The sequence below is a fragment of the Acipenser ruthenus genome, chromosome 29 (assembly GCF_902713425.1).
Source record: "Acipenser ruthenus chromosome 29, fAciRut3.2 maternal haplotype, whole genome shotgun sequence".
Classification (NCBI taxonomy): Eukaryota; Metazoa; Chordata; class Actinopteri; order Acipenseriformes; family Acipenseridae; genus Acipenser; species Acipenser ruthenus.
In genome coordinates, this window is record NC_081217.1 from 4,459,885 (window position 1) to 4,483,083 (window position 23,199).

The 23,199-nt window shown below is 42.4% G+C and overlaps 2 protein-coding genes across 10 annotated transcripts in view; one reads left to right on the top strand and one right to left on the bottom strand.

Moving 5' to 3' along the window:
• Window positions 1-16,557, top strand: part of LOC131702061 (nuclear receptor coactivator 3-like) — a 42,641-nt gene extending 26,084 nt beyond the window's left edge. For 2 of the 4 annotated variants that reach the window (XM_059003694.1, XM_059003695.1), the window contains exons 3-23: window positions 3,110-3,214; window positions 3,368-3,528; window positions 5,194-5,291; window positions 5,593-5,767; window positions 6,493-6,669; window positions 6,891-6,974; window positions 7,186-7,326; window positions 7,479-7,626; window positions 7,828-8,267; window positions 8,541-9,508; window positions 9,656-9,797; window positions 10,052-10,240; window positions 10,385-10,624; window positions 10,824-10,932; window positions 11,398-11,569; window positions 11,701-12,006; window positions 12,214-12,318; window positions 12,574-12,811; window positions 13,063-13,249; window positions 13,703-13,862; window positions 14,121-16,557. In XM_059003694.1, the coding sequence (XP_058859677.1) occupies window positions 3,129-3,214; window positions 3,368-3,528; window positions 5,194-5,291; window positions 5,593-5,767; window positions 6,493-6,669; window positions 6,891-6,974; window positions 7,186-7,326; window positions 7,479-7,626; window positions 7,828-8,267; window positions 8,541-9,508; window positions 9,656-9,797; window positions 10,052-10,240; window positions 10,385-10,624; window positions 10,824-10,932; window positions 11,398-11,569; window positions 11,701-12,006; window positions 12,214-12,318; window positions 12,574-12,811; window positions 13,063-13,249; window positions 13,703-13,862; window positions 14,121-14,132 (4,338 nt within the window). In that variant the 5' untranslated portion in view covers window positions 3,110-3,128 and the 3' untranslated portion in view covers window positions 14,133-16,557. The remainder of the gene's footprint in view (window positions 1-3,109; window positions 3,215-3,367; window positions 3,529-5,193; window positions 5,292-5,592; window positions 5,768-6,492; window positions 6,670-6,890; window positions 6,975-7,185; window positions 7,327-7,478; window positions 7,627-7,827; window positions 8,268-8,540; window positions 9,509-9,655; window positions 9,798-10,051; window positions 10,241-10,384; window positions 10,625-10,823; window positions 10,933-11,397; window positions 11,570-11,700; window positions 12,007-12,213; window positions 12,319-12,573; window positions 12,812-13,062; window positions 13,250-13,702; window positions 13,863-14,120) is intronic. The other 2 variants (XM_059003697.1, XM_059003696.1) reach the window with 2 other exon arrangements.
• A 705-nt stretch (window positions 16,558-17,262) lies between these two features.
• Window positions 17,263-23,199, bottom strand: part of LOC117431279 (extracellular sulfatase Sulf-2-like) — an 87,441-nt gene continuing 81,504 nt past the window's right edge. For 4 of the 6 annotated variants that reach the window (XM_059003701.1, XM_059003698.1, XM_059003700.1 and 1 more), the window contains 3 exons: window positions 22,930-23,072; window positions 22,197-22,320; window positions 17,263-19,927 (listed from right to left, as the gene is read on the bottom strand). In XM_059003701.1, the coding sequence (XP_058859684.1) occupies window positions 19,416-19,927; window positions 22,197-22,320; window positions 22,930-23,072 (779 nt within the window). In that variant the 3' untranslated portion in view covers window positions 17,263-19,415. Of the gene's footprint in view, window positions 19,928-20,970; window positions 21,025-21,519; window positions 21,554-22,196; window positions 22,321-22,929; window positions 23,073-23,199 lie in introns of all 6 variants that reach the window. The other 2 variants (XM_059003702.1, XM_059003703.1) reach the window with 2 other exon arrangements.

Below are 23,199 nucleotides of genomic sequence, written 5' to 3' on the forward strand. Positions count from 1 at the left end.
GTACCGTAGGCTACCAGCATTTGGCAGTTAATCCGTGACACACGGCTGCTGGTCATCCTGTCTGAGAAGTGTGGAAGTAAAGCTTAGAACAGAAGCATCATTGGTAACCCAAAGAACCACAAAACCACATCAGTGGCCCATTTCCTGGGAGAATGAAATTGCTGTAAACAGGCACCTGCGTGGGTTCAGTATAATTTCTCATCCTTTAGAAACTGCTTTTTAAAATGACGTACGTATTTGGCTAGAGATTCACCAGATGGTACAGTATCTGTTCGACTTGCAGACAAGTTGCTTAGCAATACAGCAATAGATCAAAAAGTACGATGCTGTAACACTATTATTATTATTATTATTATTATTATTATTATTATTATTATTATTATTATTATTATTATTATTATCAAATACATGTAAAAGGTAGGCTTAATTTTTATTGAATTATATATATGTATGTGTGTGTATATATATATATATATATATATATATATATATATATATATATATATATATATATATATATATATGTATGTATGTATGTACGTGTGTGTGTGTGTGTGTATATATATATATTATTATTATTTGTTTATTTAGCAGACGCCTTTATCCAAGGCGACTTACAGAGACTCGGGTGTGTGAACTATGCATCAGCTGCAGTCACTTACAATTTCGTCTCACTTGAAAGACGGAGCACAAGGAGGTTAAGTGACTTGCTCAGGGTCACACAATGAGTCAGTGGTTGAGGTGGGATTTGAACCAGAGATCATCTGGTTATAAGCCCTTTTCTTTAACCACTGGACCACACAGCCTCCTTATATAATATATATATATAAAATAATTTAAATTTACACATTAAGCACTGTTGTGTCAGAATTGATAATTGTGAAGATGAATGTTGCAATGGTAGAAACCTTATTATTATTATTATTATTATTATTTATTATTATTATTATTATTATTATTATTATTATCATTATTGAAATAAAGCAGGAAATGTCTTATTTATAAAAAGCTTTTTTTATTTTGTTACTTTTTGATCAGAAACGATCAATTTTTTCAGAAGTTACTGTATTCCTTCGAATTTAAGAAGCACTTTTTGAACCATTTGTTGTCTCTTCATATATACCATTCTTTCCTGATGCTGTCCCTTTTGTCCTTGAAGTTTTTATTTACGCGGTACGCAGGTATATGCGGAAAGCTACAGAGATATTTCCACTACAGCACTGGTGGGATTTAAGCATTTCAGTGCTGAGCCACTACCATAGCCAGTGGTCTCCGTTCATCTGTTCCTAGTGCTTGTTTTTTTTTTATAATTATGTTTAAAGGCAAGTGGAGCATGACATGAAGTAAGTTAAACAATTCCATTGATGTAATGCCAAGATCTGTCTTTTTAAAGCCAGGTTTCAGTGTGCTGGTGCTCTGATCGCCTGTACAGAACCTGCATCTCCGTGCTCTGGGTGTAAAACTGTGTGTGGTGCCTGGATGCGTACAACTGGAGAATCGGTTTAAAAAAAAAAAAAAAAAAAAAGGAAAAATGTGAAACTTGTTTATTGACTTTCATCTGGAAACAGTAGTCCTCAGTAAATAATATTAGGGATCTGTGCAAACATTGTTACTTCCCCTTTAAGGTGATGATGTTTACATTTAATTCTACCAGGATTTTATTGTAAATGGCTGCATAATGTTATCAAAATGAAAATCTTTTAAATGTGTTCTTGTTACTGGTACAGCTGCCTTATCACTCCCACACATTTAGCCATAACCTTCGGGGTTGGGTTGTCCTGTTGCCTAAATCCCCCGGACCCCCCCCAACCCCTTCAAAACCCCCTGAAATGCTGTCCGATTTCATAGGAAGTTAAATTGGGTGTCGGGCCTGACACAGCTGTTTTTAAACAGTCACTGTAGCTTTTTGATGCTTCAGTTCTTCCCTTCCCTAGTGAACATCGGTCCACCAGGCATACATTTTGTCGCTGTCGATTATCACATGGGAACAAAATTTAAATTGTCCAACATTCTAATGATGCACTTACACAGTGTGTGTGAAACTACCAGCTTGTAAAGGCTGCATTGAATGAATAAGATTCTTAGGAAAGACTAAGATGGAGAAGGGAATCTCTGAAGTTTAAAAGGAGATGGCTTTTTTTTTCTTGTCTACCAAGTCAAGAGAAGACATTTAAATAAATAATTAAATGTTCTTCAAACCCCACCAAAATATCAGTTTCTGCTTCTAGCTCTTTTAAAGCAGTCTGACTCCAAGCGTGCTTGGAGGAGTGATCTGCTCTTGTCTAATCAGGTTTGTCATGGAACGTGGTTTAGTGTTCGGGTCCTAATAATCCACGCCTGTCATTGCTCAAAAGCAGACGCTGTGTTGGGGGGTGGGGTGGTTAATGTGTTGGAGGTTGGTGATAATTATGACTGATCTTGGCTGCCAGTGACTGGCGTTGCTGCCAACATGCCATCAGGCTTTGTTGAGAAATACCAGCTGTCTTGTTGGCCTGCGCAGGTACTGCACGGCTTCAACAGTAGCAGCAACATAAGACTTTTGTATCTGTTGGTAAGAATCCAAACAAAACTCCATGTTGGTGCTCATTTGCACAGCTTTCCCGAGCCTGTTGCATCTGCTGACTGACAGCACGACCTGGAGTACAGAGACCAATGCTTTCACTAGCGTGGCTGCACTGAACCCCTGGGTTAGCACTGTGTTGTCAGTCCGGTCTGTCACTTCTTCCAATTCACAAGCTCTAATGCAGCACACCATTTGGTTTATATAACCATGTTTTGTAAAATACATGATCTCTGGGCACTGAAGAAAGATGAACAGGTGTACAGTAAGATGCTGTCTCTAATGGTTATGCCATTCAGTGGACCTGCCCTGGACTGGAACCGCACGTGTTGTCTTTCTGCTGTGTGCTGCACTGTATACTGTCAGCCATGAGATCTGTGTTTGTGTACATTGGACACATACTGGACACTGCATGCCTCCATTGATCTAAATTGATTCATTCATGCTGTACCGTATATGATTTTTTTTTTTTTTTTTCAAGAAAGATGATGGATGAAAGTATTTCTTAATGTTTTCATTGTATTTTCATTTTTTTGCGTTCCCTTTCAGTTGCTGATATGTGTGCAAGATGAGCGGATTGGGAGAAAACTCCTTGGAACCCCTGAGTTCGGACCGAAAGCGCAAGCTCTCGTCCTGTGACACTCCAGGCTTGAGGTGGGTAATCCCGTTTTGGGGGGGGGGGGGGGGCTGCATTTTTTGTTGAAATAGAAGTTTGCTTCGTTCAGTTCGGATTGCGCAGTGAGGTTTTTGTTGCGGCTCTTACTTTTTGCCACGTTATAAAGTAATTCACGGCGCGTTGTGTTTCAGCTGTGATAAACGACGCCGGGAGCAGGAGAGCAAGTACATCGAGGAGCTAGCAGAGCTGATTTCAGCCAACCTGAGCGACATCGATAACTTCAACGTCAAGCCTGACAAGTGTGCCATTCTGAAAGAAACTGTTCGACAGATCCGCCAGATCAAAGAACAAGGTAAGTTCTGTTCTACAGCTGTTCTATTCATTCTCTCTGCTTTGCTTTGACCGGTCGGGACTCTTTGTTAACCTGCATTGTCACACATCTGTCTGTTTGTTCTAATGTCGCACAGTAGCAAGTTTAGTAATATGCGTTCTGTTGACACAAACACTGGAGACAATTTTGTTGAAATGCTTGCATGTAATCGTTTCTGTCTAATTGACTGATGCAAAGTCTGAATACTTCTAAAGCGCTGTATGAATATTTACTGTATGTCACTGCTAAATAAGATGGCTGATGATTGTAGATGATAACCAAAGGCATGGACACTGTTGATGCAAATGAAACGCAGCATGCCAAAAATCGTAACAATTCCAAACAGCAGAGGGGTTTCGAGACATTTCTTTCAATACAGCTTACGCTATACAACGCTTTGCTATTGAGGCAGAGAATGAAGAAATTAAAGGTTTGCTTCTGGATATTGACTATTTTGTTTATTTTGTTCTGTCCTGTTTTCTGATCATATAAGATATTCAAACCGGGGCATCACAGTAATTAAGTTTTGTAACTTTAGTAAATTATCTTTAACAGGGCAGCTGCATGTTTTGCTTGTGTAATTCCTTTCGGTTAGTATGCCCAGATAATACCAGTACTGTACCTCAGCCTTGAGTCCTGTTAAACCTCAGGGTTTGTTCAACATGACCAATACATCTAATGAAGGAATAAACACAAATTAATAACAAAAAAAGGAACATTGTTTACTCAGTTTTTTCTTTTATCTGTTTTAAAGTTTTGGCTCTAGACCCATGAAAGTTTGCTCAGGAAGCATTTGTAACACTTATGTTTAATTCTTAGAATCACGGCCTTGGTTGGAAGGGGAAGAGTATATGGCAAATTTAGACACTGTGGAGAAAGGTTGCCATAGAAACGGAAAGTGAATAATGAAGTTGCACATGCGATCCTGTGTCTGTGTTATCATGCTGCCAGCTCTGTGTCTCTGAATTCATTTAAAGGGCGAGCTATACCTGCGCTGCTCTTCAGCTTCGATGCCCTGTTTTCTTTCTGTCGTTTTTTGTCTTGTGTAGTTAAGCAGTGCACTGTCTGGTATAGGTCCAGTTGATTGTCGCACTGTCCGCCGGGGGTTGTTGAGTGAAAGAATATTGAATTTGGTTTGATTGTGTTTTATTAAACACCTATTGAAAATGAAGTCCTGTTTTGCCACTAGGACCAGATTGTAATAGCAGGACTGGTTTGGCTGGTGTTTTAAAACCTCTGTGCTTGACCTTCTCGCACTATACCTTGAAGCTCATATTCTTTAAAAATCAAAGTTTTGCTTTTAAAACTTTGTTCATTTATTTCCCGTACAGGGAGTTACAGAAAGTCAAGAACCCTAACAGAAAAATAGTTCCCCAATGTTCAAAATGTAATGGTAAGCTGTCCACACTGGCATATGCCTAAACAGTCAGTCCAGTCTCTGCCGAGGAAGCATGTGGGTCCAGTCTACTGAAACACAATGTTGGGTGAATTGTCGAAATACAGCATGGGATTGTTTTGGTAATTTCGGTGTTGAAGGTGATCTTTTGTAAACCCAATCTTCAGTTGTGCACTTTGATTCAGATTGAATTGTGGGTGAGTGATTCTGTACCCATAACTGTGTGCCTGTGTGTTTTGTTAATTTTGCAGGGAAAGCCTCATCCAACGATGATGTTCAGAAAGCTGACGTGTCCTCCACTGGTCAGGGGGTCATTGACAAGGACTCGCTGGGTCCGCTCCTGCTGCAGGTGAGTCTGCGTGTCTTAAGCAAATCTGACTGCAAAACTGGGCTAGGTTCTCATGCTTGTGCTGGACCTGCTCCAAATGGAGAGCACAGCTCTGTATTTCTCTCTTTTTTAAGCACACTGTTGCTTGCATTCTGTGTGTGATTTCTGAAGAACATTGCCACCTTGTGGCACTTTCTCAGTCTGCTTTTCGTCTTTATTGGAGAACGTGTTGTATTTTAGTAATTGGTTACTAGTAGTGAAGCTTGAGTCCAATGTGCAGAAGTGAGCTCTAATGTACAGTATGTCTGTTAATCCTGTGCAGGCATTGGACGGCTTCTTGTTCGTAGTGAACCGGGACGGCAGCATCGTCTTTGTGTCCGACAATGTGACTCAGTACCTGCAGTACAAGCAGGAGGAGCTCATCAACACCAGCGTCTACAACATCCTGCACGAGGAGGACCGCGAGGAGTTCCATAAGAACCTGCCCAAGACAGCGGGTAAGGAGGCTGCTGTTGGTAACCTCGGCCCTTTCCCAGCTGGGGGCTTTGATGGTGGCGGAGCTCAACTGGTCACAGAACTGGGATAGCACCAGCAATGGCAATGGGAGCATCCCTCTAAGGAAGGGCTCTCAATCCTGGTCTTGGAAGACTGGTGTCCCTCCTGGTTTGTGTTCCAGCTGTACCCTAAATTAATTCATTGGACCAATTAAGTTTCTAATAAGCATTTAATTAGTCCAAGTAAGTAATTTTAGGGTACAGTTGGAGCATAAACCAGGAGGGACTGGCCCTCCAGGACCAGGGTTGGAGACCCCTGCTGTAAAGGGATCAGTGTCACCCAGTCCCTTTTTTCTTCTTTTTTTTTTTAAATACAGAATGTCTTCAGAGATTGACAGGTGTGGTGCGTCTAGAGGTGAAATGGGGGATTTTAACACAGTGAGCCACATGGCCCCTTCCACCTGCAAGCTATGACTGTACTTGTGGTAGAGTAAGGATTAGAATGTTCAGTTTTCACGTACAGATACCTGTATGATACGAGTTCTAATGGTCTCGCTGCCTCTGAAGTGATGGGTTATTAAATTGCAGCAAAAAATTAACACCTTGTGAAAACTGCTGGGTGGTGCGCAGCCACAAAAAGACAAGGGTTGTGCACTGGAGTGATTTTTGCTGAGTGTTTTCAGCAAGTTAAATTTGTGACCTCCTGTTTTACATTTTTGTTTGTGCAGTGAATGGTGTTTCCTGGGGAAATGAGGCTCCCAGGCAGAAGAGTCACACGTTTAACTGTCGAATGCTGGTGAAGTATGGCCATAACCCCTCAGAGGATGGCTCTGGGAGCCCACGATATGAAACCATGCAGTGCTTTGCTCTCTCACAGCCAAAGGCCATGATGGAGGAAGGAGAAGGTACAGCATGACCATATATAGATTATGTATAATGAGGGGATCTATCTAAGAGCACAGCAGATTATCTAACCTGTCATATCGAAAATGTATGCATTTAAAGGGTCTGCTTTTTATGTGTAACAATTATTTTGAATGCATTTTTAGTGAATTAAACAAGGCAGGATTATGTTATATTTGAGCACATAATGATCCATGATGCTCTTTCTTTTTGGTTTTTTCAGACCTGCAGTCTTGTATGATCTGTGTGGCAAGGCGTATTACTGTGGAGAGAACCGAAAACTTCGTTACGCGCCATGACCTGACAGGTAAGAAGCAGCTTACTAGTTCCTTCTGTTAATTCCCCATTGATAGCTTGTGCCTTTGTAATTCAATGTCTATAGCAGACTGAAAATACCCTTCAAAGTTTAACTGTGTATAGGGCTATTTAAGTGTTGGGGAACCAAAACCTGAGACCCAGTTCCTCCGTGAAAGGTGAAGTCTGTATAGATATAGAGACTTTTTACTTTTCTTTTATAGGGAAGCTGATTCAAATAGACACCAACTCCCTCCGTGCCTCCATGAGACCTGGCTGGGAAGACCTGCTACGACGGTGCATACAGATGTTCATGCACCACAGTGAGGGGCAACCATGGTCACACAAACGCCATTACCAAGAAGGTAAATCCTCAACATTTGGCTTGGCCATTTTTAGTTTTTTTTTCCCCCCGGACGAACGTTGTGATTCTGTCTGAAAATTGCATATTTTATTGGTAACTCGGCAATGAATAAATGCAATTTATAATTTTTTTTTTTTTTTTTAAACCTTTCAGCCTTCATGCAGGGCCATGCCGAGACCCCGCTGTACCGGTTCTCTTTGTCCGATGGAACTCCGGTAACGGCCCAAACCAAAAGTAAACTTTACCGGAACCACATGACCAATGAGCCCCAGTGTTTCATATCCAACCACCTGCTGCAAAGGTAAAAATCCTACTTTAACTTGACCTTTCACCTGCTGTGTCCCGATTTTTTTATTCAGTTCAGTCAATTTCAAAAGGTTTGGATGGAACAGTTATCTGTTAACTTTAACCAATTTTTTCCAGCTTTGCAAGGGACTTGATTTCTAATTTGTCATATCCTTTGAGACTTTGGCGGTGACCTGTTCTTCTGTTGCCCTTTCAGAGATCAGAATGGATACAGAGCGAACCAGGCCCCTATGATGCAGGGCATGAGGGCCCAGTCGATGGGGAATCCCAACCCTGTCTCAATGAACATCCCCCAAGGTCCAGGGATGGGCATGGGGGTCAACCGGGGCTACGAGCCCAACCCCATGGGACAGATGGTGAACTCCAGGTATGGTGGCAGCAGTGGGATGATGCAGATGAACCAGATGAGCCATGCAGGCCCAGGGATGATGCAACAGCAGCACCAGCACCAGCAACAGCAGCAGCTGCACCAACACCAACAGCAGCAATCTCCTTACCATGGTGGAGGTTATGGTCTCGGGATGAGCAGTCCATCTCATGGGAGCCCCGGTATGAATATATCCCAGCAAAACCTAATGGTCTCTCCCAGAAACCGTGGGAGTCCCAAAATGGGGGCCAGCCAGTTTTCTCCAGGAGGTATGATAGTGTAGTGTGTGTATTTGTCCCCTCCCCACTCCTGCTACTCGGCATGCACTTGATTATTAACTGCATGATGTAAAGAGCACAAGTATAATTTCTAATAATATAAAGGAGCTTGTAAAACTATTTATTTATTATGTCAATTAAGGTGGTACCAAAGAATTGTAGAAATCGACTGTGTAGAAGCTACACTGGACAGATATTTTTGGCATCTAATACTTGCTTTGATAGTTTGATTGACTGAATAAATTGGCTTTTTCCCCCCTCCAGGCATGCACTCGCCCATGGCTCCTGGCAGCATTGGTGGAGGCAGCAGTTTCTCCAGCAGCTCTCTCAATGCTTTGCAGGCCATCAGCGACGGGGTGGGCAACAACCTTCCCTCCACTCTCTCCTCCCCGGCTCACAAGCCAGACAGCTCACCAAGCATCAACTCTTCACAACAGCAGCATCAGAATCAACAGTGTAAGCCGGGTCACATTGACTCCAAAAGCCCAGCCGGCATGTACGGGGGCGGGGGGGATCAACAACACCCCCACCATCATCACCATCACAACACCCCCGGTGAGAGCACTGCCGACCGGCCGGACAGCCAGGCCAACCTCCACGGCACCAAGGAGGGCAGTGAGGTGGGCAGTGGCACCATGGAAGCCCAGCGAAGGATGCCAGACAGCAAGGGGAATAAGAAGCTACTGCAGCTGCTGACTTCTCCTTCTGATGAGAAGCCATTGGTAGGGGGCACCACCACCCCCACCTCGCTGGACCCCACGCCCAAGGATTCTGCAGCCTGCGTGACCAGCCCCTCCTCATCTGGGGTCTCCTCTTCCACTGCTCAGCCCCCAGGTGGAGGCTCGTCGTCGTCCATGCTGCAGGAGAAGCACAAGATCCTCCACAAGCTGCTGCAGAACAGCAACTCCCCAGATGAAGTGGCCAAGATCACGGCCGAGGCCACGGGCAAGGAGAGCATTAGCCATGAGGCTGGGGCGGCAGAGCTCGCTGCCGCCAGTGGAGGAGCAGACATCAAACAGGAGCAGCTGAGCCCCAAAAAGGAGAAGGCCCATGTCCTGCTGCGCCTCCTGCTGGACAAGGACGACTCCAAAGACTCTTCCAGTAAGGATGTCAAGCCTAAACTGGAGGAGCTGGACGGGAAGAACCCTCAGGGTGCCTGCAGCAGCTCGGGAATCATGACATCCGTGCCAGAGAATGGGGAGCGCAAGATCAAGACCGAGCCCCCAGATGAGGTATGTCAAAGTCAATAAGGCTTGCTCTTTGTAAAAAAAAAAAACAAAAAAAAAACCCTCAGACAAACACACGTTATGTTTTGGGGGTTTATTCCTTTTCTAGTCCTATTAAGATGTTCTGTGCTTCACGTTTGCCCCCTCTCACAGCTGAGTCCTGACATGGACACATTGGAGACCATCCTGGGAGGCTTCAGCGGCTCAAGTTTCTTCCAGGATTCAGCGGGGGGAGGAGGGGGGCGTGCCGATGGGATGAGCAAGCAACATGCTTCTCCGGATGGGAGCGCACTTGGTGAGAAAAGCGTTCAATCGTTGTTGGTTTAATACCATATATATATATATATATATATATATATATATATATATATATATATATATATATATATATATATATATATATATATATATATATATATATCTATATATATATATATAGAGAGAGAGCATGCCTTGTAGAAAACTATGGTACAGATAAGTACAGTGTGATTTTATAGAAGCATTTGTGTGAGCACACGATGTGAGTTGTAGTGTTGCGCTGTGTTTCAGGGTTGAGGAGCCCCGACTCGGTGCCCGGCCCCCGAGCTCCGTTCCAGCGGGCCATGTCGATGGACGGGAAGCCCATGGCAGGAGCAGGGCCCGCGGGGAGGCGGAGTGCCCCCTGCTCTGTGCACATCAAGCAGGAAATCATGGACCCACGAATAATGGGCAGCCCAGAGAACTTTCCAGGGAGCATGGGTAGGTGTCGTCCACGCTCTCTCTCTTTACTGTAGTTGCCACTTGGTTTGTTACGTATCGGTGATAACAGAACGCAACATATCTATTGATTTTTTGTTTGTAAAATAAGATATTTTCTACTATTTATTTATTTATTTTGCCTAGGAATGCCTAACAGGGTGATGGGAGTCCCCCAGCGCTCTCCTATGGGTGGATCGGGTGAGTGGGTTTTGCCCCGGTCGAATGCAAGCCCAGTGGGGTCTGCAGGTCACCCCTCCATGATCCGGCCGAGAATGGACTATAACACTGCAATGGCCAAAACCATGATGGGCGGTCCAATGGTCAGCAGGTCCAACAGCATGCCGGCGAGAGGGTCAATGCTGCAGCAGCAGCTGATGGACGTGGGTAAGGAAACATCAGTCTGACTGACTGAAATATGCTGCTCCATTGGACAATACGTCTCTGTTGCTGAGCTTTTGCTGCAATGCAGCGTTGCCTGTTTTTTGTTTTATTTTAGAGAAATAAAATGATGCAAACCTATAACATCTGTCCCAACACGGTTTTTGAAGATTGTGTTTTTGTTCTGTTCCTTTTCCAATACCAGGTGACATGGGCATGAGTCATTTCAGCCATCAGGGACCTCCCAGATCTCCTTCCTGGCCTGACAACATGCTGCCGATGGAGCCAGGGCCACAGAGCAGCCAGCAGAACAGGTACGCACTGCCTTCAGGCACGTCCTTGAAAATCTCCCATCCAAGTAATGTCCAGCTCCCACCGTACTTGGTTACTGACTTTACAATCAGTATTTAACTGTCAAACCTAATCTACTATGCGATACAGTAATTAAGGGCATACTAAAGAGTGGGTGTTGAATGGAAGACTCATGGTAAATTGGATACATGCACAAAGTGAAGAGAATCAATTATGAATGAATGCTGTAAAAAAACAAAAAAAAAGTAGACCAAAAAGTAGAACTTATTGAATTACAGCAGCAAACTACCGAGTTAAAAAAAAAAAAATTTAAACAAAACTTTGCTGTTCGTTAAGCCTAATCTCCCCTCTTACCTTGGGCAGCCTCTCTGTCCTGAACAGAGGGCTGCTGTCTCTTGAGCGGGTGGGATTGTTGGGAGTAATCTGCTTGTCCTGTGTGTGTGTGTGTGTGTGTGTGTGTGTTTCAGGAGGCAGTTTGGCAGCCCTCTGGATGAGCTGTTGGTGCCCCCCTCCACCAGCGAGGGTCAGAGTGACGAGCGCGCCCTGCTGGACCAGCTGGACTCGCTGCTCAATAACACAGACGTCATGACCCTGGAGGAGATCGACCGGGCGCTGGGCATCCCTGACCTTGTGAGCCAGGTGAGGGTACCCTCCACTCGCTCTCAAATGCACCTGCTCTGTGCTGAGCAGGAGTAGAACAGCCTTTTCAATCTTGGGTGTTACAGCGACTTTCTAAACCAACATTTTTTTTTTTTTGTAATTATCTGCAGGGCCAGGGTGTGGACCCCCAGTCGGAGCAGTTCTCAGGACAGGATCCGGCCATGATGATGGAGCAGAAGCCCCCCATGTACAGCCAGGGCTATCCTGGGCCTCCAGGCATGGGGATGCCGGCTGGCTACAGCAACACAATGCAGGGCCAGCCCGCAGGCTTCAACCCCATGATGAGCCAGATGAGCCAACAGGGCAACTTCCCTATGTCGGGCATGCACCCCCGTGCCACTATGATGAGGCCGCGCATGATGAACGCACCCAAGCAACTCCGCCTGCAGCTGCAGCAGAGACTACAGGGCCAGCAGGTAACCTGACATGAACTGCAGGCCTGTTCTACACGAGTAACATGTTGCTACAGCACAGCTGTTGATGAATATTCTTAACTCCTTTGAGAACAGCGTAACCACGTGTGTTTTATTTAATGTTTAATTAGCCACCAGTCCCTGTTTGGAGCATCTGTGCTCCTGGAGTGCATGCAAGGCGTTTAATGTGAACTCTGTTCCTTTGTGCAGTTCATGAACCAGAGCCGACAGAACCTGGGGATGAAGATGGAGAGCCCGGTGGCGGGGGGGAGCCCCTTGCTGCCGCCCGGCATGCAGCCCCCCATGGGAGGACAGGTACGCAACGCACTGGTGGTGGGGTTACAAGACTTGATTTGGTTTAAAGCTGATTTCTCTGAGAGCTAAGTCACCTTTTATGGTGATATGGCTCTCAATATTAACAGCAATCCTCTTAATTGTAATTGTAAAGCTTCCAATGGTATAGGTGTCACTTTAACCCTGGAGCGTCCAGTGGGGTGCAGACAGAGCCAGTGTTCTGCTTGTGTAGCTGGATTGTATTTGGGGGGGTATTAATCTATTCTTTTTCCCCAGCCGGGGTTCCTCAATGCTCAGATGATGGCTCAGCGGAACAGGGAGATCTTGAACCACCAGCTGCGGCGCCAGAGGATGATGATGCTAATGCAGCAGCAGCAGCAGCAGCAGCAGCAGGCAGCGGGGGGCTTCAGCCCTCCTCCCAACGTCACCGCCCCCGGAGGCATGGACACCGCCATGGGGGGCCCTCCCATGAGCCAGGCCCCCCCGCAGCAGTTCTCCTACCCGGCCAACTACGGTAATGAGTCGCATTTATGCAAACACATTTTCTCGTGTTTTCTGAGGTCCTGCATGCAACCAAAAGTATTTGGATGTTGCACAAAAAAAACTAAATGCATTGGTGATAACTTGAGGATTTTAACAAACACTGAATGCTGCACTCCAAGTGTTTTCAGGCAGTTCAGAATAGAGTTTGACTTGGAGTTAAAATGGGCATAATAATGCATGCAAACTGTAAATGTGTCTTCCTTGTACACCCTTCTGCACTAGTAGGAATGAACCAGCAGGGGGATCCCTTGGTTTTACGCTCCGCTGCCGCCAGTCCTCCGAACCCCATGATGTCGGCTCGGCTGGGGCCGCCTCAGACTCCCATGATGCAGCAGCACCCCCAGAGTGCACCCATGTATCAGACCGCCGACATGAAAGGCTGGCCACAGGGAAGCATGGCCAGGAACAGGTACGCACAATACAATACCAATCATAAAGTGCAATCCCTCATTACCATCAGCAGCCATTCAAGTAATCTATTGAGAGCTGGCCAGACTTGGGGGTCGTGATGGGGAACAGGTTTTCATATTGAGCCAATAGAAAATGGGGAGTTTGTGATACAATCCACTGTGCTATACAACTCTGTTTCAGAGAATCACACACTTTTAAAAAGACGAAGCATACATTTGCTGTTCTAGACACTGCAACATCTGTGTTCCAGTCATGTCCTTAATTACTCATTCCTGTAAGGCGAGCGTTGATATTTGTGTAAATCTACGGCCCGTGCATCTTCAGTGGCTCGCGCCTCATTCAACTCTCGAGTTGCAGTCTTCTTCATATACGGTGTGGAATGCACAGGAGGAAGGGGACTGTGTTGCTGTGTGTAACTGGTTTGTAACTGGTTTGTGTTGCCCTGTTGTAGTTCATACCCCCAGCAGCAGTTTGCCCAGCAGGGGAACCCCGGCTCTTGCAACAGCATGATGATGAACGGTGCCATGCCGTTGAATGGAAGTGGGGCTCACATGGCGCAGATGAACATGAACCCCATGGCAATGGGCGGGATGCCCATGGGGCCGGAACAGGTGGGTCTGGGTGGCACCTTTTATAAAGAGAATTCTTACTGGAAGGGACACCTTGTTCCCTTTCAGGTACGGAATGTTATTCCATTACAAATTTTTGAGGATATACCAAGCCTGAGCTCCACAGTTGGTAATGGATATTTATTTTAGGGAATCAATCTGTTCTCTTCTGCGTATTTTATAAGAACATCCATACATGCTTTGATACGAACATAGAGCTTTAATTTGTCTTTTTTTTTTTTTTTTTTTTTCTTTTTCCAGAAATATTGCTGACCCCCTGGTTCATATACTAGTGGAGGAATCCTAATTCACTGTGAACGTTTGGAAAGATGAGGGCTCTGTTTTTAGGCAGCTTAAACGTGCCCATTCCAGCCGACCGTGGGTTTAACCTGAACACTCTTCCCAGTTCACCAGGCCAGTTTGTACCGGGGAGCCAAGGGAGGGCTGTTGGATTCCCGTTAGCCGACGAGTGATTTAAAACAATCCCATTAATCTTAAGCGGACTATGTGGGAAAAACCAGGAGAAATGAATTTTACTTCAGATTTATTAAAAAAAAAAAGAGAGAATAAAAGGATGTTTTGGGAACTGTATTTAAATCTTAGAAGCTAGAAATCTTTTTTTTGTAAAAACTGGGCCAACCCCCCCCCCCCCCCCCCCCAAACATAAAGAAATGATGAGGGTCTCCTTTCCTAACTAGAACCCAAGTCATGCAGTACCGAGATACGGAAAACACTGTGCTTTGTTACATGCTGGGCTTGGGTACTCTGCATAATTAGAAGCAAATTGTGTGTCAGATATTGCACTCTATAGAAAGGCTAACGTTGAAAGGATTGTTGCAATATTTCTTGTTCATTTTATAGCCTTATTCAAGAACTAATGCACGGAGCAAAGCTTGCAATTAATTTCTTTTTAAATTGGGGTCCATTGTAATTTTAAAAGGTAACAAATGGAAAGCAGCGAGCACAGAGAGATATTCTTTATTATGCACATTTAAGCAATAATCCGCTCAAAGCAAAGGTACTGCAGTATTAGATGTCACATTTTGGGATTTTTTTTTTCTGTGAAATGTATATTGTAAATATGCTCAGAAATGTATAATATCGGCTTTTGTAGGTCACACACATACATTTTTTTTTGCACAGATTGTAAGGCAAAATATTTAAGATAATGTTTCCTGTACTTTTCTTAAGGTCAAACTGCATTTAAATCCCCCCCTACCGGTTTCATTTTTAAGTTTAGCTTGGATTTGATTTTTTTTTTTTTTTTTTTTTTTTTTTTTTTTAAGCACTTTTATTTCTCTGATGCAAAATACAAATTAACTTATTTATTTTTGTGGAGGGAGGGGAGGGGAGGGGGTTGTGAGGATGTAGGTATCCAGCTTTGGGTGATACAGGATTACATTTTATTCTGACGTGGAACATTTTAATAAGAATGTCAACCTCAGACATTACATACAGATAGGAGTGGATCTTGTGTACCCTCGGTGTATTGTATTTTATGCTTGGTGGCTTACAAACCCAACATGTGCTGAATTATTCCAAGTTCCAATGAGCTGTAAAGTGCCAAGCATGCAAATACCCATTCAGTCTTTCTATTCTAGACATAGTGCAGTTATATTAGGAATATCGTCGGTCGGTCTTCCTGTGTTTTTGAGAAGGGGCTGTCTTGTTTTGTCTTGGTAAACCGTTTGTAAACTCTTTAGGATCTGAGGCATTATTGATTTTACTGCCACCTTGAACTGCAGGCAACTGGGAGGGAATGAAAGAGCAGATTAATCTGAAGTTGCTGTAGGGGGTGAGTGTATTTGAGGGGTGTTTGGACCTTTTCATATTTATTTACTTAGTTAGATAAGTTGGTACCTTAGCAGCCGAATAAAGGTAGTTTTTAATTATTAATTTTTTTTTTTGGATAATCTTTTTTTTTTTCTAGAAATATCTACAAAAGTATCTACCTTTTCATACCTGCGTAATCCAAAGATTATTTTTTCCAATGCATAGAACAATATGCCACACCATGGACTGAGTGTAAGTGTGTGTGTGTGTGTGTGTGTGTGTGTGTGTGTGTGTATCATTTTATATATATATATATATATATATATATATATATATATATATATAATTACACACAGCAGCTGTACATGTTTTGTGTTCTATCTGGATTTGCTTACACTTGCAGAGTGTATTCAAGACAGCTTCAGTTTCAGATCACCTGAATAATTGCTGTATTCCCAGTTTAAAACTAAAATGAAATGTTGTATTAATGGTGACCTGAAATACAGATTGCAAGGAGATCACTGTGTAATGTTGTCTCAAATTATTTTTTGAAAGTGAATGTGGATATGGAAATATAATTTTTCTTCTTCTTCTTCTTCTTCTTCTTCTTCTTCTTCTTCTTCTTCTTCTTGTTAATAATAATAAATAGAACAGTGAGGAAATATTTTAGTTTTTGTGAGGATCTGAAGGCTTTAAGATTTGTAGAGAGAATTTAAATAATCAAACCCAGCAAGGCAATATTTGTATGTCAATGCTTAATACAAAAAAAAAAAAAAATGTTATTCTGTATTCCGTGTTATATAACAAAAAAAAGCAGCATTTTACGGTCATAATTTCAGGATGTAAATTACTATTGCAGTTTTTGTTTTCTTTCTTACTTGTTTCTTGATGTTAATATTGATGTAAATACAAATTTCTATTGAAATGTTTGTCTTTTTGTGTATTTCGTTTGATAACACTTTTGCTTTACAGTAGGGGAGGACAGAAAACGCACACAGCCTCGTCATGCTGTCAAAGCTAAATGGTTTAGGTGCAGACCCTGTTTTAGCTTTTATTTTAGCAGCCTGCCATACAGAGTCAGGTTGTGCACCTTAGTTGGTGCTTTTCACGCAGTTAGGTTTATACATCGCAGTCATCCACTAATCAAGCCACAGTCCCTGTTACTTCAGCTGGCGTGCTAGACCTGTGATCCACAGCAGCCACTCCTTTAATGTAATAAATTGCTGCAGATGTTAACTAGTAAAATGTTTCAGCTTCAGGTTTAAATTGCTGCTTCTTGCTGAAGAGATTCATCATCTTCAACCCAGGGGTGTTCCAAGTTGGCCCTTCCACTCCTGGTCTTTGTTACAATCCTGTTCTAACTTGTTTAACTCAACCAAGTAAACCTCCATCCAGACCCTGAAGTAGTTAACTGTGTAATGTTACCTGTTAAACCTGGAGTGGAGTGGCCCTGCAGGACCGTGACTGGACCTCCCTGTTCTGTCCCAAAGTGTTGAGAGCCGATACAGCAGTTAAACAGCTTAACCCTTTAGGACCCAGGCCGTTGTGTTTTTGGATTCATAAATATGGGTGCCAGGAACATTCTGGGGTGTAAATGGTTAACAATAGAAGTAAACACACCTGAGGCTGGTTGTAGAAATTGGATTTCTGGGCATTCCACACTTTATTCACAAACTAATAACATACCAAATTGTCATTAAGGAATAAAAAGACAAAACAAAGTCTGTATATTTATATACAAGGCAAGACCTGTGTTTTAATTGAAACTGTATGCTTTTAAGATAAAGGTGCTTGTCAGTTTCAGAGGTCACATTTGATGATCTAAAGGGGAGTAGAAACAGTACTGCTCTTCTCAGAAAATATTAAAATCGTCAAACCAAGTCCTTTGTCATTCAGTTCAACAGGTCATACAAAATCTATATTGGGATTTCTTCTCAGACCTGGTAGTATATCAACTTCAACGATCTAGGCATTAAAGTCAAAATTACATTTTGAAACAATTTAAAAACGGGCCCTCAAAAGTTGCCACTTAAGCCACAAGGGCAGGACTTACGGTATGTATTTAACATTGATTTGGAACTATTTAGTTAAGGTGAAACTGAACACATTTTGAATAGGCTTTACCTTTGCATGTGTATAAAATATATTTTGACATTTTACATTAACTGCAAAACATTACATTCATCTACATACAGCAGTTTTAATATATTTGTTCAGACCGTCATAGCACCAAGTATAGCAAAGTCAATGTAACCAAGAACAGCAATCAAACATTAACCACGTGAATGAATATAATATATATATATATATATATATATATATATATATATAAATTTTTTTTAATCACGAAAAGGTAGTGTGTTTTTGGCTTGGACTATCTCGTATTGTGCTTGGTACAGATTTCCAAGGAGTGAATGGGCAGCAGTGAATGCACTGAACGCTGAACGCTTCAAACAGCTACCCTGTGCTGTTTTTGTATGCTGACAGCCACCTGGTATGGAATCAGTAACGTCGAGGTTGTCTTTTAGCCCACCACTTTATGAAAGTTTAGCTGCCCTTTGACCCTGGCAGTGCCCTGTTTTGAAAGCTCATGTTTGGCACAGTCCATTGAAATAGAGAAGATAAAAGGTTCCAGGTTCCACACTGGTAGAAACACCCTGATGTGTCATGTCGGCCTGTTCTAATGTAATTGAGGATCAGTTTTGTAACCTGGTTTGAATCCGGCCAAGGAGATGTGTTCAGGGTGGGAGTCAATTCCTATTCCCTATTTATTTTTCCTTTTTCCTTTAATCAATTTCCATTCCTTTTTAATCGATTCAAACACATCATTGATTAAAATTGCAATTTAGCAGTGTTCGGTTTTAAAATGTGCATGTACACATTACATAAATCGAAGTCGCTGTTAACCAATTAAATTGGCATCAAATGAAAGCAGGTGAACAATCGCAACATTTATGATGTCTCTCCAAAATATCAATTCAAATTCCTTCGAAGGCATTTGAATTGGGAATTGATTTTAAGAAGGACACAACAACAGGAATTGACGTCAAGCCTGGTTGTGTTTCCATTGTCCAGTGGAACCATGCTGAAAGAAGTGCTTGCTGAGAACAGTTCTCAGGAAAGGTAATGGCATGGATATAATCATGAGAATAAAATACAGTAGAATAATAATCTGCATCTGTTCATTCCACACGGCTGTTAGTATGAATGCCACAGTCCCTGTCATTCAGAAGCTTTGTGAAGTGCATTCAAATGCTTTTACTGTATTACAAGTGCTACACAATGTAACTAATACTATTTGCTTTAATTAAATTAGCCCTCCCCCTGGGCACTGCCATGGTAAAGAACTCAACACCTCCAAGTGCCAAGAACACTACAACTGAGAGTAGCCACAATCAAAAGCAAAAAATAAGGCGGCTGGAACAAAGTATAGACCTTTTACAAAACCTTCACTCATCATTGGGCAAATATTACAAATTGGGGATTAGAATCCATTAGAAACAACACGCACAGTTCCCTGGACAAGTTCATTAGCTGTAACGTTAATAACCTGCTGTGCTAGGACTTTCAAAAGCAGAACAGGATGATTATAGTAAGATTGATCTGGACTTTACAGATTTATTTTGGGGGAGTTATTGGCCTTAAAGGCATTGGGGGGGGGGGGGGGGGAATATTGTGCTGTGTGTCCGGTAAAAGTAACCAAAAAATTAGACAAAAGCATATTTTGGTCTTTATTCCCCTCGACTGAGCAGCGCTGCAGCGAAGGAAGTCTTGCAAATCATCTCAACTGAAGTCGCTGCAGTCGCAGGGAATGCATTCCAAGTCATCTGAACTGACAGTTTGGCTTTGGGGTTCCTCGTTCCCTTCCAGGCTCTCCTCTCGCTCATCCAGGAAGGCGTGGGCCTCAAACCAGTCGGAGCTGTTCTCATCCCACTGGAGCCCCAAGGCTTCTCTCAGAGCTTCAGCAGTGGCTTCCTGGAGGAGGAGGGCAGGCATGGCCAGGGTGGTAAGGTAAAGCGTAGAAGCAGATGGACTGGTAGACGTCAATGCCTGGTCCTTTCCCCCACTCACAAGGGAGACACCAAGGTGCTGGTTGCTATTATGTCTATTGAAATTGCCCAGCAATGCAAACATTCTATCTACAACAGCCCTGAAATTCATCCAGTCCTCCGGGCTAACATTAAAATTCAGTTTGAAATCATAGGCGTGCTCGTCAAGTCTGTACAAGGTTTCAAGTTCTAACCAGTGGAGGTGCTCGAAGACTTTAGCCTTCCCATCCTTCCCAAATCTGCCCTCTGAAAATGAGACAAAAACAATTCTAGTTTGTTATAGGCATATGTGTCTGTATTGTCTGGAATAACTTCCCCTAATCCTCAAACTCAGAATTATTAAAAGAAAAAAAAACATCTCTGCAAATAGAAGGCGTACATTTTCTCTTCATACGATTTCTTAATTTGCTAGTTCACAGTCTGTGTCAACTTACCTACCAAAGGTCCAAATCTGTGCACTGGAAGACTTGGCAGAATAGTGTGTGTGAAATACTGTGCAGCAGTTTTGTATCGACTGACAGGTTGCTATCACCAGATACAATACAAAGGTCAAACTCTTACTACATTAACCTGGAAGTGTTTCCACAAGTACCAGAAGGGTCTGTGATACGTGCATAAAATCTATTCTAATTTGCTGAAGGCGGACCATTTCTTACTTAACCCTTGAATGATATTGTGACCTCGTGTTAACAGCTAATTTGTTACACAGGGGGCTCTTAATGTTTTGGTATGTTGAAGAGGCCATTCCATTATACTGTAGATACTGAACCTAGCGAAGGTAAGGCAGAATATTTTTCTTCAATGCACCAATACCTGAAATATATATACTGTACTAGAAAACAGCAAAAGATACATTTTATAGCTCATTCACATTAACAACACCCTGTACACAAAAAAAGGCACTTTGTGTGATGGTGAAATGAATGGTAAAATAATGGTGACATTAAAGACACTAATGTACTGACAGAGGCAATAAATAAGAAAGATGGTTGATGAATTCAAAATAACATCTGATACCATTCGTAATCGTAATCAACTTTTGTATCCTACAGCACAACATTACAAAAATAAACACATACAAATAAACGGTTACTCTGCAGGCACGTTGCCGAACATATAAACACTTGTCCTGTCAACGCACCTCATGCAGTGACTGCATGCAGGAAGGGAGGTGTGTATAAAGAAGAAAATAAGAACGATGCAGTACTGATGATCTACAATCTAGTGCAGCATGCAAAACAGAAAGGAGGTGAATGCCTAGACAGGACAGACCAGCGATCCAGACTCACAGGGATTTCGAGGTGGGTTTCTTCATTTTTGACCACTTTCGACGCTGATACTGCCTGATATACGAGCAACAACAAGAGAAACGGTTAGAACCCTTCCTCCCATTAAAAAGCAACAGAGACTGACAGCTTCCACCGGTTTGGATGGCTGAACCAGAGCTCTACCAAAACAGAGCATGCTCTAGCAAGTTCAATTGAGCAGCAGATTTAAAGCCGGAGAAGTAGATGGCAAGCTGGCAAGCTGATCGGTAGTTTCATTAAAGTGTTTTTTTGGTATTATTTTCAATCGTGTTTGTAAACTTAAACTGCAGTCAAATCCATTATTGCAAATCCTGCTGCTTTTATTGTTTCTGTAAAGACGGTTTACTTTCAAACAAATTAATCCTTTGTATACTGTTCAAATACTTTTAGTTATACTGGCATTCCAAAATAAGAAAATAATAGATTAAGAAATAAAAAAATAAAATATATATTGCCTTTATTTTATTTTGAATTGTGGCTTCATGAATGCATGTAACGGTACCAAAAGTTTATTTTAAGTAGCAAATATACCTGTATTCATCAAAACTGCCTCCATCTTTATCTCCTAAAGAATATAAAAAAATATCAGATTTAGGAAGAGAGGTTTAGAAACCCACCACACAGTTAATGCACGTTACAAAATAAAGCACATTGCCGTGGTGTCGCAGTATGTGAACCAGATGAATTTCATGCTCAACAAGACCCTTTCAAATCAAAGTTGTTTGACATTCATGGGAGGGGGTTGATTCTTAGTGAAGATTGAATTTACTTCTTACCCTTTTAACATTCCAATTACCTTTTGGGATGTTTGGAATTGTTCCTGTGATATCAATATAGGACCAATAGAACTCATACAAATTGTATAACGACAATGGCAAGGGAGAATCGAAACATTTAAATGGCATTTGAAACAATGTACTCTAAAAACAAAAATACAAAATGTTCACAAAATGCTTGGAGTTGTTTGCAATGAGATAACGGGCACATTCCTCATTCTCTTTGCATCAGTGCAAGGAGTAAAACAACTAGAAATGTTTCTTGCAACAGGCCATTTAGATTCCATTAGCAGAATGTACAGACTGGAATACGAGAGTTGTTTCTGGTTAGTCTTGCAGAGACATGAGTTCAACATTGAATGAGTATAGTACAGTCTCTTGCACGATACTAGACGTGGAATGTGTTCGTCCCGGTTTCAATGCATGGCTTACCGATCTCCAGGTTCCGAGTGCGGGGGTTACACTGCTTGTGTCCCTTGCAGCTCCTCAGCTCCATCAGCTGAACATGAAGCAGGTTCAGCACATCCCGGTCCAGGGTGTTCACTGCGTTAATGAGCTACCAAGCATCAAAAAAAAGAAATCTACAGTTCAGAAAGCATTCATTTATCCTTTCCGTCCTGGTGGGACCTCAAGGTACAGTCTTATCTTAGCGAGGTGCCGTCAGAAATCACGTTGGAACCTCACGGAACTCCTTGGTCCCAATCTGAGGTAGTGTATAAATATATGTTAAAAAAAAATGAATGTGTCCTGTTCTCAAGTGTAGTCAATGAAGGAGTTTATTCTTCAGCTTGACAAAAATAATGCAGGACTTGAAAGGGTTAATATAAGGGTCAGGTTGATATGTTTAGTAAGTAGTGTGCAGCCTAGGCCTGGTGTTTAAATAACAGTTAACCAAGGTAGTGTTAAGCATGGTTTGTCTTGGTTGTGTTTATTGGGGACACAGTTAAGATATAAACAAAAAATACAGGATTTACACATGAGGGTGGCATATGGATGGTTTGTGTTAGATTTGACTTTCACTTTAAAATAATGTTTCCCTCCCCTTAAAAACAGAATTAAAGGTAAACAATAACACTTTAAAGGTAATGTGTAGTTTTTTTCCTCCACACTATTCCAATGTTTGAACTTATCTTTTGTGTTGCACTTATCTGTCGAGTCCTCCCACCTGGTAGGGGTCAGTGTTGAGATCGAAGTACTCCAGGAATCCTGTGGCAAACTCGCAAAACAGGAAGTTGTGCGTCTCGTTGATGGTCCTCATGCACCAGTAAGTGTTGTTGTTGGCACTCGTGCAGGCACAGAACGGACCCACTAAAGAAAAACAACAGTCCGAAAATCAGCAAGGACAGAGACTTCCTAACCAAAATAACCTGCAACCTAATTGAACTGCTTCTACCTAAACCCAGATAGTTTCTTGCCATTGTTTATAACACGAATC